This window comes from Blennius ocellaris (genome assembly GCF_963422515.1).
Source record: "Blennius ocellaris genome assembly, chromosome: 6".
NCBI lineage: Eukaryota > Metazoa > Chordata > Actinopteri > Blenniiformes > Blenniidae > Blennius > Blennius ocellaris.
Window position 1 is genome coordinate 7,087,214 of NC_137655.1, and position 16,576 is coordinate 7,103,789.

Here is a 16,576-nt window from a genome sequence, read left to right on the forward strand (position 1 = left end):
GATGACGAATAAAAGAAAATTTGAGTGGCTCTGTGTGTTGTATCTCTAGAGCCACCTGTGCAGATCATCGGGAACTCCGGCAACCCGGAGCATCATATGCTGGTAGCAGGAGACGACCTTATTCTGGAGTGCGAAGTGTCTCGGCCGAATGCCACTGTTCAGTGGCTACGGAATGGAGAGATCCTGAAACCAGACACGCGCTTGCAGATTGACAGCTGTGACGTTGTAAGAAAGCTTGTTCTCTCTGGATTGCGTCCCTCGGACTCTGGAAAATACGTGTGTGATGCCATCGACGACCAACTGATAACCATCGTCGAGGTTCAAGGTAAAGTTGACACCGTCTGGAAATACTTTCTGTTCTTATACACGTATGTGACGGTCCGTTTTTTTGGTGAATGTCATTCTCCTCAGAGCCGCCAGCCACATTTCTGAACAACACGGAGAGTAATAATGTCTCTGCGTGTGAATACGAGAGCGTCACACTGTGTGCCGTCCTGAGCCGTGAAAGAGCTAATGTTCGGTGGCTGAAGGATGGTCAACTATTGAACGCGGACAACATTCACATCTCCAGTGAGGGTAATACCCACAAGCTCACCATTAATCCCCTGCAGCTGTCAGATTCTGGAGAATATGTGTGTGATGCAAGCACAGACAAAATGAGTTTCAGTCTGTTAGTCAAAGGTAAGATTGTGGCTCTGCTTATTAAAAAATGTCACCTCTACACCCATTTTGCTTTTATTAGATCCTAACTGCTGCTAAACGAATGCCTCTGAAGTTGTATTTCTCCGTTGTGTAATCATCAGAGATGAAGGTGAAATTTATCCGTCAGTTGGAGAGCGTTGCATCTGTAAAAGGCAGCAGCCTCACGTTGCTCTGCGAGGTCAATAAGCCCAAAGGTGATGTCCAGTGGCTGAAAGGTGGCCAAGAGATCTCGCCAAGCCGTCGGCACACAATACGGGCGCAAGGCCGAGAGCGAAGCTTCACAATCCACCAGCTCGTGGACCAAGACAGTGGAGAATATTCATGCGAATCAACAGATGACAGGACCTCCGCTACTGTCACAGTGGAAAGTAAGTCAAGTTTTCAATCTCAGATGGATCGGAATGACTCGACCGATGAAAGCTGACAGATTCGGACTGACTGTGTTTCAGCTCCTCGCGTCGTCGAGTTTGTCGCCGAGCTCCGAAATATCACCGTCTGCGAGGGGGAGGACGCGGTATTTAAGTGCGTGGTTTCCCCGGCGGACACCAAGTTGGTGTGGCGCTTAAATGACAAGCAAGTTGCTCTGAATGAGCGCGCTGTCATTTCCAGCAACGGACTCTGCCACATGCTCTGCATCAACAACTGCATGGTTTCAGATAGCGGCAGGGTGACAGCTGATGCAGAAGGGTTGGTATCAGAGGCAGAACTCCAGGTTCAAGGTGAGTTTTTTTTTTTTCCCCCTTCCATTAACACCTTAACTACACAAACATATGTGGATGAGTCACAGGAAGCTAGTATTTAGCGGCCATTTTCAGTTTGGCAACCTTGTATCTCGCCATACAAATGAATTATTTTCAGCAATAATGCGAATGTTAAGAGCGTTTATATGCCAGTGTATATTAATACCACATACAGTATGCACATACGAGGAGACGATGGGCCTTTCCAGAGCGCAGTGTTGAGCAGGCGTCTTTGACGGTTAGCAGTTAGCAGGTTCTCCCTTTAGGATTCCTCTGATTACTGACAGAGACATGTGGCTCAGGTTTTGGCATCGGGGCCGACGGTCCTCCCAGATTTTTGCTTGTTGACTCTGCCAGAACTTCAGTAGACGTTCCCTCTGGCCTCTGCAGTTTAACTGCCTCATATTCTACACTTTTTTTACTTCTTGTTATAAACTTTAGCTTTGATAAGTTGACCTTTAGGAAAGAGAAAGTTGAATTTGTGATGAATATATGGAAATTGTGCAAAGTTTCCATGCTCTGTAGGAGACGCAACACTTCCATATAATCAAATTGCTGCTAAAAGCACAAAGTGGGATGCTTTTGACAAAGTCAAAAACTTCACATGTGATCAAGAATTAGTATATTAGTATATTTAGTATATTTCAAAGTAACAATGCAAGACCAGAGTTTGAATATAGTGAATCCGATAAGTATAACTTGCTGTGAATCAAACAATGGTTTAAAGTTTGTACTGTACCTAAGGTTTATGAAGTGATAGTCCCTTTCACAATAAAAATACTTCAACACAAGTGGGGATGACCAGGCGGAGGGGGGTGCATCCCACCCAGTCTTCCCAGCAAATGCCACACTGAGCTTAATAATAATAATAATAAAAAAAAAAAACGTTTTTAAATAAGTGGCATGACATATTTTGTAATTTTCCCCCATTTATTTTAAGAGCAACAGGTGCTGTTCACCAAGAAAATGACACCGGTTGTAGCTGAAGAGTACAGCGAGGCCACTCTGGAGGTGGAGGTGAGCCTGGAATCAGAGGAGCTGCAGTGGATGAGACAGGGAGTGCTGATCCACCCTGGCGCCAAGTACACTGTGAGCCACTGGGGCCGAAAGCACAGCCTCACCGTCCACAAGCTGGCCATGTCCGACCGGGGCACCTACAGCTGCGAGACCCTCCACGACCGCACGCAGGCCCAGCTTACGGTGGAGCGTGAGTGCGCACGTGTTCTCACTATGCCCTGTTGTTGTTTGTTTACCGCCGTTGCCGGCGACGTCGCCTCCTGCGCACGCCCCCCGTCCCCGCTTACTTGTGAAGGCAAAAGCTCAATTAACTGAGTAAGAGTAATTTGAGTGACTGGGGACCAGAGGGGCACTCGCACTGGAACATGACGGCAACCGACAGGTGATATCTGTATGGCCCAAGTTGACTTTGCAGGCGGAGGTTTCTGTATTGACACGCAATCAATAATCCCCTCCACCCCATATCACATTGGGTGGGTGGGTGTATGTGGGGGCTGTCAACAGAGGTAAATATGGCTACATCTTCAGAGGTTTTTATGAAACAAAGTAATTTTTCCAACAAAAACCACCATCTACATTTGTCCCCCACGCCGTAATCTTGACACACTATAAAAGTGGCAGCTTGTAGTGATTAAGACGTACTTACGCTTGTTTTTCTTTGCGCATGCTTCTTGTGTTTCTTAGTCCTGTGATCCACGGGCGGGCGGGTGAATTAAAGGCTGTTCTTTCAACACTGTGTGGGGTGGAAAGGGGAAAGTCAGGGCTTCAGGCTGCTGTTGGCACCTCCTATGAATTTGGATCTCCTCTCATTGCATCTAAATTTACACCCTGGCCTTCAAAACTAAGGTTGTTGTCATCGGGTCTCCAAAATAAACACCCCCTTTTTTTTTTTCCACAGGGAATGCTTGTCTGTGTTAGAATAAGTGAAAAATGTTGGCAGTTTCAGAGCCGGCTTTTGTGTAAAGCCCGGTACTCATATCAGCTTGTGACCGTCTGCCAGTGTGTATTGTTTAAGTGCTGTGTGCGGACCGGGCTCCAGGACTATTCGGTAACAGAAAAAGGACACCGCGTCTGCTCAGTGTTAAGCTGGAATGAAAATGCTGGTCCAGTCTTTCAGCTGTGTATTTTCCTGCCCTGTTGCCCCCACCCCCACCTCCCACAGCGCGAAAAATCGCCATCAAGAGGGGGCTGAGCGACGTCAAGACAACGGAGAGGGAAACGGCCTCCTTCGAGGTGGAGCTCTCGCATCCCAACGTCCCCGGGACCTGGACCAGAAACGGAATCCAACTTAAACCCACCAACCACTTCCGAATGAGCGCCAAGGGATCCGTCCACAGCCTCACCATCTACAACCTGTCGGTGGAAGACACCGGCACCTTTGTGTTCTGCGTAGAGAATCAGAAGACCTCTGCCAGGCTTGTGGTGAAGGGTAGGTAATGCAGGTGAAAGGTTGAGGAAAGTCTTACCCGGGCTCAGCTTCTGCACATTTTTCTGTGCATGTTGCGAAAGTGACCCAAAGACAAAACGAAAATCCCCAAATTTTGTCGCAGTCTTATACCAGAAGCTCGAGCGGTCCGGCCGCAGCTGGCCCAACGCCAACCAGCGAAGGCATGATAATAGAAAGGAGCGGCGGCTCTGCTACCGTTGCCTTTCATCTGGGATCGGGTTGCAAACACAAAATAGCCGAGCACGACCCAATGAAAAGCAGTAGCTCTGCTCAATCTTTTCTGTCAGGTGCCAGTTTAACCTCATGCTGTAAAATAATCCACTCCATGCCCAGTCACTCAGTACGCATCATCCCCCTGAGCTGGGGATGAAATGCTACGGATGACAAACGGATAAAAATGTCATCACGATGATTTAGCCCATATAGGTTACTTTGATTCTGAGCTGCCATGAATTTGGAGAATTTCTAACATGGCTGGCGCTGTCACACTGAATGGGTTTGGTTTTGTTTCTATACCAGAGCCTCCGGTGACAGTTTTCAGAAAGTTGGAGGACCGCAAATTCCCCGAAGGAGCGGCGATCTCTCTGGAGTGTGAGCTGTCCAGACAGAACGTTGATGTGAAGTGGATGAAGGCCAGTACCGAGTTACTCATTTTGTTTTTTTATCATCAACTTTCTTTCACACACAAAGTTCCTGGAGGTACAGAAATTTCAATAAGCTTGTGAGCATAGCCTGTCCAGGATCTAGTCCAGGGGTGGATGGAGCATTTTCAAAAAGTTAAATGACGATGCACCTTTGTCAAAAAACATTAAAGACTCCCATACATACTGACGATACCAGTAAGTTAACCATTTTAGTGTTTTTTTAAGGCCTTGTACCTGAACATCAGACCCATATGCTCAAAGGGTATGAGTGCAACACATCAGCAGATTCTCAGATTTGTCTGTTCGTCATACCAAAATGTGAAACGAAGACATTTCTGCTGAAATGACTTGATTGTGACCGTGTTTTTCTGCTTGTTTTTTTTGTTTTTGTTTTTTCAGAATGGGGTTGAGGTGAAACCAGGGAAGGATATGCGCATTTATGCGATGGGGAGGAAACGGTTCCTTCAGGTCATGAAATGCCATGTCAGCGATTCCGGCGTGTACACCTGCGATGCCGGAGACATCGCCACATCCTCCGCAGTGGAGGTCTACGGTATGTCCGCTCTCTCGGGTCTTTGAGTGGATGACATGAACCTCTGAGTGTCGGTGCAGCGAGGTGATGATGGGTAAAAGGAGAAAAAAAAACTGCCTCTGGCTGCAAGTGTCAAACCTCTTTCACCATGGCTGGTTCTCAGTGCAACTCGCATGAAAGTTACAAGCCTGCAAGTCAGTGAAAAGAGGCACTGAGAGGTTGTTAAATTACTCCTCACACCACAGTATTTATCTTGTGACAACAATCGGAGGTGTGCAGCATTAGTGTACAGAGATGCACTGAACATTAAATGGCGAGTACATGGACAGACGACTAATTTGGATTGCTATTAAAGTGACTCTCAAGTATGAAACTACCAAAGAATAGAATATGGACATGTGGAGTCCATATCCACCATCAGATTTCAAAATCAAAACATGGGTTAATGTTGCATGCTTGTAGTATGTTTACTTTAGAAAACTGTATTAGCTTAACTGTCAACTACATTTTAATTCTCTGAAATGGTAATTTTTGTTGGTATAAATGCTGGAAACCGTTGAAAATGGTGTTTCTGTCAAACTTCATAACTATTGAGCTTTGCACTATACAAATACAGCACAACACTGCCACCTACCGGACATTTAGAAACAATTACAGTACAAAGGTCAAGTTACAACTTGTATGATTCATATAGTATTTTTAGTGCTTTTAGTTTCAATCAAAGACGAATATGTCATGTTGTTTATGCTCGCAGAGCGTGAGCTGCTGATCCTTCAGGGCCTGGAGGACATGGACATCCAGGAGGATCAGAACGCTGTGTTTGTGTGTGAGATCTCTGTGGAGGACGTGTCGGGAGAATGGTACAAGAACGGGGAGCGAATACAGCCCACCAGCACCGTCAAGATCCGACAGGAAGGTCAGCTCAACGCTCGTCGTTTGGCTTTAACGTGCATCAGAAACATCATTTGATATGAGGTTCGATTCAAGACATCTAACCCAGAAACCAACATTAAAACGCAGCTCAGATGTTTCCTATATTTCCTGGCCAGGTTTGCACACACTCTGGCGTCGCTTTAGGCCCATTCCTCCATACAGATCTCCTCCAGACTTTAAAGTTTCACATCCCTCCAAAGACTTTCTCTTGAGTTCAGGTCTCGGTGTCTCCAGGACCTTGAAATTCTTCTTACAGAGTCACTTTTTACTAACTTTAAAGTGCTCTAGATATTAAATTGAGTTGAGTAGAATACAGGTTACTGATAGTTGAAAATTACTGTATTTTGCATTTATTAACTTTTAATACAGCATCTCAAGGCTTTCCGAATTTGCGATTGCATAGCATATTATAATGTAGTCTGTTTAAAACTGCTTTCTTTATTTTTTTTACTTCCTCATTTTGTTTTCTTCAGGAACCAAACACTTTCTTCTCATGTGCAACGTGCGAGCAGAAGACTCCGGGGTGATCAAGTTCGTTGCCCGACACATTGAGTCTGTGGCCTCCCTGGAAGTGGAAGGTAACAAGCTGATGAAACGTCATGGACTGAAGATCCACCGCACCGATCTGGATCCTGGTTGCATGTTATTCTCATGACGAGCTGGACAATTAACATGCAAGACATTTAGTTTAATTGTCTCATGCAGCTCAGTGCCATCTTGACTGAGCGATACCCTGTTTACAAGACAATGATTCAAGTGAAAAATGCATCGTTTTTGCATTTTCGTTTCAGAAAACGTGTGCATTTGCAGGGCAACCTGTTGAAAATGATGTTCGTTTACATGGTATTTGGGAAAACATTGTTTTTCTAGTCCACCTACTTGAGCATGTGCCGAAGAATTATTTACGGCAGTTCACCTTGTTTACACAGACTGAGTCAAAACATTTTCACAAAGTTCCACTTTACTACTTACATTACTCACTGTAATTACAACATTTATGCAGTCACAACTTATTTTCCTCTTTGGATTAGATTGATTTAATTTCACGCTGCTTCTCAAAACACACAAATTCTGCAGCTGTCGGCTATATTACTTTTTCTCACATATTAATTCTACGGCTATACAGTAAATGCTAATGTTACAGTTTGATGCCCCACTAAAACAGTGTAATCACCTCTCAATTATCTCCCAAAATCAGGTCTTTTATTGAGTACGTTTACGGTTTTGTTCTAAATTTCACACTGATGTAGGTCATCCTCTGGGGCCGGATCGGCCCCTGTGGTGGGCCAGATGGTTGACCCCTGCTCTTGTGCATGTATTCTATGAATGCAAAATATTCCCCGAACACAGGGTGAACCAAACGTCGTTCTTTGCCTGGACACGTCCACTCTCCACGTCCTGTCTGAGGCATCCGAGGGGAGTTTTGTAAATTCGTGAGAAAGTCAGCTTTTTTCATTGTTTTCCAAGAGGCTGTTAACTAAAATTGCACTTTGCACAGAATGAATACAAGAGTATTTTCTTGCATTTGATGTCATTTACATGAAGGCTGCATGTTCTCAGCTGAATAATGCAATATAACAGCTAATTCAATCAGATTTTAGACAAACTTTTTCATAAACTGTCCAATTTCGGTGGGGAATTAAAACATATTTTTACTCAATCTCAGCACAACATTTTGTATGATTGTATGTTTCAACACTTTGGTGTAACTGCCAGGAGTCATTGTGAAACATCTGCAAATCCAGTTTGATTGTTCTGTAAACTGTGTTTGTTCCGCTCTCAGAGCTTCCCGTCAACATCGTGAAGCCCCTGCAGGATACGACGGCCCTGGAGAAGACCCGGGTGATCCTGGACTGCACCGTGTCCAACCCCCGCTGCAGCATCCGCTGGTACAAGGGCTGCAACGTCGTCCTGCCCTCCGAGCGCTTCGAGATCTGCAGCGAGGGCTGCTACCGCAAACTGGTCCTCCAGCAGGTGGCCCTGGAGGACGACGGCACGTACAGCGTGCAGGTCGGAGAGTACTCCTGCTCGGCCAGGCTGACCGTGGAGCGTAAGAATTTTTGAAAACACTAATTTCTAAAGAGCAACACAATGACAAGACGGTCACCGGCCACCTGATAAAACGAGACGTCATCACAACTCAGATGACTCTGAGGAACACTTCTGTCAGTCGAAACATGTCACGTACCAACCATTCCCTACTGATTGTCGCTTTAAAAAATAACGATATCATGAAATTGGCCTGTATGTAGCCCCTGAAAATGCCGCCCATACAACTGTGAACCCACCCAACTGTCTGCCCATCAATCCATCAATCACCTACTTAGAGTCTCAAATGAAGGCAACAAGCCTGTTTTTGAATTGTGAAATGAATCTACAGGAGTGAAAGAAAAGCTTTCTCACAGAAAGTCCTGAAATGAATTCTAAATGTGTGTGTGTTCAGTGCGTAAACCACGATTCCACTGTCCAAACAAACTGAAAGTGTCTATTGGGTCACAGCTGAATAAAGGCTTGACAAGAGTAGAGCACCATGGAACAAAGTGGGAACTGTTGAAACAGCTTAGGATCAAAGGAAAGAAACACCTGAGGTACATTAGAAAACATCTGACATCAAGTTGGAACAAATTGTCCAGACAAGCAGAGCATGAAAGTCTGAATTCAGCAGGATTGTGACTCGTGATCGTGGCTGGAGGACTAAAGTTTTACATCTAAAAGAAGTTCATTCTAAAACAACCAGGCTTCTTTTCAATAACCCATGACTGTAATGACTTTTTTCCCCAGTAAAAAAATTGGCATTTGTTGGTATATTTGTTGAGTAAATTATAAAAAGATCAGATATATTTTGTAGTAACCTTGAAGTGTATGTACTTCATTATTAGGCACCATTTCAAAGATAAGCTGTATTTGTATAAGAACGTCAAAAAACCAAACTCTTGCTGGATATTTATTCTCATGAATGAGTGTTGTGCTGCAAGCTTTAGTATTTAGAGTTTTAACTCTCAACAACAATTGAGAGAGAAATATACTTTAATATTGTATCCAGGTCAGAAACATTTCAGATGGTGTATTAAATGTTTAGGGGGGAAAAAATTGTAAATGTTTCAAACACGTATCGTATATCTAGCAGAATATCAGCCTCTCAGATGTAAAGCTATGCAGAGCTTCACTAATCTGTGAGAAGGTTCTCAGCATAAATTTCAAATACTTAAAATTCTCCACCATAGTGTAATATCCACAAGTGATTCAGAGAGAAATGAGCAAATATGATCCATGAATGTAACTTAGGATTGTTATATTTGGCTGGTTTTTGTTATGTTTGAATCATTCAAAAGAGGGATTGATGAATTCTGATTTGAAATCTATGCTATGTCTTTATTATATGGATAATGTAATCAGCTATTCTTTTTCTTCAATGCACAATGCAAAATAAACGTTTTACCCAGTGACTAAAATATAGAAAAATCAAATCAATCCATCAAACACTACCGTTTTTAACCACTAGATGTCAGGAGTGTGACAGATTTGGAATTCAGCGCTTTTCTTCACAACTTGGCTTGACTCCATCCTTTGCCCTGTGGCAGCCCAGTCCCTGTTGATGGTCCGAGACCTGAAGGACGTGGAGGTCGTGGCCCCCGATGAAGCCTGCTTCGAGTGCGAGGTCTCACTCCCTGTCCTCAAGTCGCCCGTGTGGAGCCTGAACGGGGAGCCGCTGCAGCCCGGCGCCGGGGTCCGGCTGGAGAAGATGGGCACCGTCCACCGGCTGACCCTCAGGCAAACGTCCCCGGACATGAGCGGAGTGGTGGAGTTCTCCTTCGGGAAGGCGAAGAGCAGCGCCCAGCTCCGGGTCGTGGGTGAGCCGGCGCTGACGGAGACATGAAACGTGTGGCTTCTGGTCACATGATGCCCGCAGGTGAATGTTGGACCCAGTTTTATACTGAGGGGTGCAAAAGGTATGCTGGGATTATCTCGAGGAGACTCGGTGGTTTTGAAAACCTCCATGTCCTTGAGGTGGAGATGATCAGAGATGATCAGACCACCTGATCCACTGATCCTCATCCGATACCAAGAAAAACCAGTGCTGATTTCACAGATACCAATACTTTGTCCAAGAGCCAAACGTTCGAGGACAATTCTCAAACTTTGGTAAGAGAACAGTATCACTTCTAATTCTTTATCTCAGCTCCTCACAGACCGTGTTAATGTTCAGACGTTACCTGAATGCATCAGATGCTCTTTAGCTCCAATGTGTGCCAGGTATTTATACATTTACATTTCTGATCACACGTAGAAGAAGAAGAAGACAAAAAGTAGTTAGGACAATTAGTTAAACATGTAATAATGATCAGAATTACAATCCAGATATGACATGATAAATCAAAACTTAAGTATATGACATTAATGTCTTGTGCCTCAGTAAATAGTACATTTATTTACTATTTATTCAAATAAATAGTACTTTTTCACTTCCTGATCCAAATTTTAACCAGAAGAATTTGCCCTGATGTTTTTTGGTTGTTTTTTAATTGCTTGACGTTTGTGCTTTTGTGCTTGTGATAACTGAGCCGGCATTTATTTATTTATTGAAGCGTTACAATTGGATTTTAATAAGTAAAATTCTCTAATTTTCAATTTTTATTTTTATTTGCATGGAAACATATAATTCTTTCTTACATGTCGTGTATAATGTAAATCGCATGCAGAATCCAAATGCAAACTTGCACTTGACGATAAAGTCCCAAAAAAGGTGTATTTCGAAAAAAAAAAAACAGTTTTCAAACAAACTGAGCAAAGGTATTGAAAAGGGATAATCGAAAATGGAGAATGGAAAACAACCAGTACACAATGAAAATGCAGGAAGAAACGCATGATGGCAGTATGACCTAAACTCCATAACTTTTAAGTTAATACAAATACACACGTTTTATCTGAAAATGATAGATAGATAGATAGATAGATAGATAGATAGATAGATAGATAGATAGATATTTCACAATGACAATTTACCCAAAAACATATAAATAGGTGGTGTGGCAGTGTCGATACTCTAACCTGAACAGGTGCAAGCAGAAGTTTTTCCACCTCGAGTTCATCTGTGCAACCGGTTGAATCGCCCGGGCGGTGCTTCAAGTGAGTTGCACGCCACTGGCACACGCGTGCGAGCAGTATAGTGCAATAAAAGCAGAAATGGTTTGACTCCTGGAGAGCTGTAAATGATCCAGTATATTTACGATCCTCCTGACTTACACACTATATGTGCAGTTTATTAGATTCTTGGTCGGCTCAACATAGTGTGTGTGTGTGTGTGTGTGTGTGTGTGTGTGTGTGTGTGTGTGTGTGTGTGTGTGTGTGTGTGTGTGTGTGTGTGTGTGTGTGTGTGCTTCACAATCAACTCTCCGACACATGAAGTCACATGGTTTTCTTTCAAATATGTGCATATTGAAAAATACTTGTCAAACAGCTGCAAAACAAATATCATTTGTTTTTTAAGCTAAAAGAGGGAAAAATGTACTTCATTAGTTTTGGGCTCAAAATGACTTTATTAACTAACTGACACTGTTTAAAATCACAGCTTGGTTGAAACAGTTTTACTATCAAAATTGGTTATTTTAAAGGAACACAGTCAATACAAATTAGTGTTAAAAAAAAAAAGTGTTATGTAATTCCGAAAATTCAAAGGTCTCCCAAAAGTTTAAACCCATAGAAGCTTCTTTAGAAAATAGTCCCAGATGCTTTAAACCAGTCTGAACTGTAAAGTTGAATAAATAGGAAGGTTTGAAGCCTGATCTTAAAACAAGAGGTTGTGTTCGTGTCCCTAATCTTGGAGAAACTCTAGGAACCTCCAGGGGGCAGCATTCTGAGAACCAAGTGTTCTTCAGGTGAGAGTGACATATAAAAACGGTTCTTGTCAGCTGTTGTAATAATAAAACGTTATTTTTGTAGTTGACGTAGTTAAATTGCCCAAAATTAGTTTTGTTAAAATATCATGTATACTCTGCAAAGACAAACTTTAAAGTTTTACTTTAAAGGCTATTGTGGCACTATTTCACCAGTCCGACTCACTGAATTTGTGCCCCCTGAACTAAAATGTGTTTGACGCCCCCGTCTTAGGCGATAACGTGAGCGTACTTCTGTGGGAGAACTTGTATGCCGAGGTATTTTCATAAACACTGACACAGATTTGTGACACAGTTGATGCAGGGCCCTGCCGTTGCACGTGCGGCACAGTGCGATAAGCACAGTAGATGTTTTGGCTCCCTTCGCACCACATTCTGTAAATACTATAGGGTGTTTACGGTCCCGCTCCATCGGCCCACATGTAGGTCAAGCAATTCAGAGCACATACTCCACAAACGCGGGCGGAGCTATTTACGGGAGCGCAAACTATTTTTAGTTTTATTATGTGGACTTGAAACGATCGAGTGTTGAGTTCAGCGGCCCGGCCCGAGCCAGTGAGCCCCGTCGTAATCGACTCGGCTCTGGCCTCAAGGTGACGCGCGGCGCCAAGGGGGTGGTGATGGACGTACGAATGAGCTGAATCTAGGTCATATAAATTACAGATTTCCATGTCTTAAGTCCAAGGTTTAATGAAGTATCAGTAGAGTCAAGACACAGTTGAAGTACTGGGTTATTTTAGATCTGTAGGCGACCTAACTGCAGCTCTACATCAGACAGGGGGGTTTGATAAGAAGGAATATGACGGTGTAAAATACATTTTTCATTTCATTTAATGACATTTTTAAACTTTACTGTTACAAAAAGAGAGAAAGATATTTTATATGAAGTAGCTTCTGCGGTTTGCAAGATATTTAAAGACTCACTCTTCTCTTAAAAGTGACGAGCTCGTTGAGCGGAGTGAATTTAACTATATGCAGATTTTAAAAGACGTTCACAACATACTTCATTGTGGAATATTTTAGCGTAAGTTTTAAGCTCGCGGGCTTCATCCAGGATTGGACGTTAACATTTATACGACGATGTTTCAAGTGAAAACGCGTTTTCATTTCAGAAAAGTTTTGCAGTTAGATGGCATCATTTTGAAAATTATCTCTGTCGTTGTTGTTGTTGTTGTTATTGTCCACCGACTCGTGCAGAAGAACTATTTACTACAGCCGCGATGCGAATGTGCAGTATCAGAAAAGTTGCATTTCCCGTTGTTTCCATGGAGATGGAGCCGGAGCATTTTCAAAAAGTTCCACTTTAGAAGCTGGTTTCAAAAAGTTGCCTTTTCAGCGGCTCTGACCAACAATCATGATTCCATTTTTCTAAATATTGAAGTCAATACAAGTACACAAAAGTTATATTTTTTTCATTAACCACCTCTTTTTCCAAAGTGAAACGCCAAATCTATGAGGTGACAGTTGCGAGCTCTGCTAAATACGACCAATAATGCAATATTGGCCAAAAATGTGAATCATTTGACCATTTTAAATGTAATAAAGCCAATAAAAGCAGTCATTTTCCTTTGATTGAGGATTTTCCAGAGACACCCTGAGAACCGGTCAAGTAGACCTAAAGGACCAAACTTATGGAGAGAAAAGAGAAACTCTGTACTGATACTTCCAAATTTCACATTTTTAAATATTTATGTCTCAAGATAGTTGGATGAAAATCAGCGCAGCAGTGTTTCCTCTGCCTCATTTCTCTCTCTCTCTCAAATTCAACAGGTGACCCTTAGACAGAGGCCGCCTCTCCGTCCTCGCCCAACCGACGAGGATGGACGACAAGCACCGCCTGACTCGGCTCGTATAATGATGATACTGTCTGTACATCTCTGGACGACAGCCTGTAGGCCTTCAACAGGGTTGTGTGGGATTTTAGAGCAGTTCTTTTCTTTGTAAAAGCATGTGAACGTATTAAAAAAAAAAAAAAAGATGGTTCCTTTTGACAAAACTAGCCGTTTTCAGTGTAAATAATGTCCTGTGTGAACGTCGTATGTCTGCATCCAATTGAAATGCTGTAAAGTTCTGTTGTCGGAGCCAATTAATCCGCATGAAAACAGAATGTTTCTTAATACGTTGGATATTGTGTCGGTTCGGCTTTCTGAGAGGCTGAGCTTGTGTTTCAGAGATCTTAAGAGCCAGAAGCAGCTAAAGCCCGTTTCTCACTAAATGTGATAAATACACAAATTACAGCCGGATCTATAAAAAGACACACAACAGTATATTCCGTGGTGTTTTGGGTGTCTGTTTACGCGACAAAGGTGCACGGAGCCACTGAAAACGCATCTTTACGAAAATGCTACCGACTTTGTGGAAACGGCTTAAAACGCAACTTTTGTGCAGTAAATAGTGTCATGACTCCCTTTCTCTCTCTGCATGTGTGTGCGTGGTTTCATTACTAAAACAGCGCCAACTAATGACCTAACATGCTGACTACATAGTTTTAAGTGTTTCTGGCATTTTTTTATGGAAACGGACATTGTTTTCAAAACGTTGCCGTGTAGCCGCTGACATGTTTTGAATCTAAATATTGTCGCGGGGTCTGAATCGATGCTTTTTACTTAAAATATTACAAGAAAGCTTCATGCATATTTGAGTTCAAATTCACATTTATGTCCAATGTAGGAATGTTGTGCAACATTTAACAGGACGATTGAGAGTTTGAGAGCTTTTAAATTTGTTTTGTACCTTTCTACACCAGAAATATTTCGAACTCATGACAACTTAATTGAAAAAGATTCAATTTTCCAAGAGTTATTCGTAGTTCTATAAGATAGGGGTTAGTCTTCAACTCGATTTGCACTCGGTGATGATCCCCTTATTTGTTTTTTCCCGGATCATGATGGCTTTGTGCTTCTTCTTTGATCGTCCGAAGTTATTTGGAAGCATTAAAATCTCATCAGACGTTTTGTAATGTCTTTGTAATTTAGCCGCCGTCGGTATTTTGTATTGCGATTAAAACGAAGGATGCAGGGTCGCATGCTCTTGTATGTCTGTTGTGATCTCAGATTTATAGTTTTAATAACAGTATTCAAGTAGTTTATTCAATTCAATGTGTATTTTCAACTTCTTTTTTTTTCATTGTATAGAAAGTGGGGTTTGTTTGTTTTTGTTTTTTTTAAGGCTTTGAATGAGAGGAAAGTTGTGTCTTGCAGCGAGGGGCTTGTAATGTAAATACATTGGGCCAAAAAAAAACAAAATGAGATTTTTTTTTTAAGGAGCGGGATTAAAAAAATGTACTTGATGACCTTGATCGATGTTCAGGGCGCACTTGATTTACTCAACCGTTTGATGAGTGAGGAACGATGGCCGTTTTCATATGAAATCTGTATATTCCATTTTTCCACTTTTTCCGCCGTGTTGTGTTGAGCGTTAGATCTGCGAAGACAAGCACTGCTGACATCAATAAAACATGCTTTATTGAACGTACAAAGGTCTAGAAGTTGTTGGGTTCTTTTTCAGTCTTGACAGCAGCACTTTGAAAACACACCAATTGAGTCACAATGTTAAAACTGCGGCTGCGTACGGTAAAAAATAAAGTAATTGAAGAAAAACTGCAGCTGTAGAAATACTCACACAGTCACACTGAAATCAACAAACTCTCGCTCTAGAACTCAATGAACAGATCAGAAATTGTAACACTCCGTTAAAAGGAAACGGCTCCAATGAAACAAGAAGAAAAAGGTCAATGAGAACTTCAAACATTAAATAACATTAGAGTCTAATGAAAACTTAAACACTTTATTTACAATTTCTCTGTGGCAAGTTTTTTTTTTCCTCCTGACAAATATATGCGAACAAACTTTGTGTTTATTATGTGAATGAAGCTAAATAGTTGAGAAAGAAGTGAAAATGTCAAGAATAAACACACAATGTTGACTTCAAGAGATAAAATGTAAAATTAAAAAAAGAGAAGTCCAAATGATGAGCAAATGATAAGCAAAAAGAAAATAAATATATGGGTCAAATTTGTGTCAAACTGGAGACTTTTTTTTTTTTTTGAGAATTTAGTCCAAATGTTTGAAATAAAATAGCACATTGATGATAAAGTCAAAAAGTAGACACTATAACCCATAATATTTCATTATATTGAGAGTAAAGTCCAAATGTCATATATATATATATATATATATATATATATATATATATGCCAAAATGTATTTATTCTCCACCTTATGACTTCCTTCTTTCGTATTTCTACACCAAAGTGATTCACATTCTGCACGTTCATATAAAAGCACAATAAATCCATTTAGAAACTGCATTTTCAACAACTCTTAAGTGTATTCCTGAACTTCAAAAAGTGGTTATTACATATAAATTAATACAATCCAGTAATATAAAGAGATGTATTGACTTCTGGAAGATGGTTCCCAAAGTAAATCAACATGTGAACATGAAGAAGAGGAAGTCAGGTGCGTTATTAGTGTGTGAAAGCTTTAAATGCTGGAGACCACGATCCAAGTGGCTCCCGACTCTTCCAGCTTGACAAAGTCGCCGTGTTAGCGACGCTTAGCTGCACTGCTTAAGATGCGTCCATAGGAGTTCTGCTCTGCTGGAGTCTGTATGAGATCATTGCTTCGTTCTGTGGTCCTTGTTATTGGGAGGCACCGTGGAGCCCT

General features: G+C 41.9%; 1 protein-coding gene across 13 annotated transcripts in view; it reads left to right on the forward strand.

Moving 5' to 3' along the window:
- obsl1b (obscurin like cytoskeletal adaptor 1b) overlaps window positions 1-16,571 on the forward strand; it is a 40,374-nt gene extending 23,803 nt beyond the window's left edge. For 12 of the 13 annotated variants that reach the window (XM_080498445.1, XM_080498452.1, XM_080498455.1 and 9 more), the window contains 13 exons: window positions 50-325; window positions 412-681; window positions 804-1,070; window positions 1,152-1,421; window positions 2,383-2,649; window positions 3,622-3,888; window positions 4,426-4,538; window positions 4,950-5,103; window positions 5,837-5,998; window positions 6,489-6,593; window positions 7,799-8,065; window positions 9,597-9,925; window positions 13,680-16,571. In XM_080498445.1, coding sequence (XP_080354571.1) covers window positions 50-325; window positions 412-681; window positions 804-1,070; window positions 1,152-1,421; window positions 2,383-2,649; window positions 3,622-3,888; window positions 4,426-4,538; window positions 4,950-5,103; window positions 5,837-5,998; window positions 6,489-6,593; window positions 7,799-8,065; window positions 9,597-9,892 — 2,714 coding nt within the window. In that variant the 3' untranslated portion in view covers window positions 9,893-9,925; window positions 13,680-16,571. The remainder of the gene's footprint in view (window positions 1-49; window positions 326-411; window positions 682-803; window positions 1,071-1,151; window positions 1,422-2,382; window positions 2,650-3,621; window positions 3,889-4,425; window positions 4,539-4,949; window positions 5,104-5,836; window positions 5,999-6,488; window positions 6,594-7,798; window positions 8,066-9,596; window positions 9,926-13,679) is intronic. The other variant, XM_080498453.1, reaches the window with a different exon arrangement.
- The last annotated feature ends 5 nt before the right edge of the window (window positions 16,572-16,576 follow it).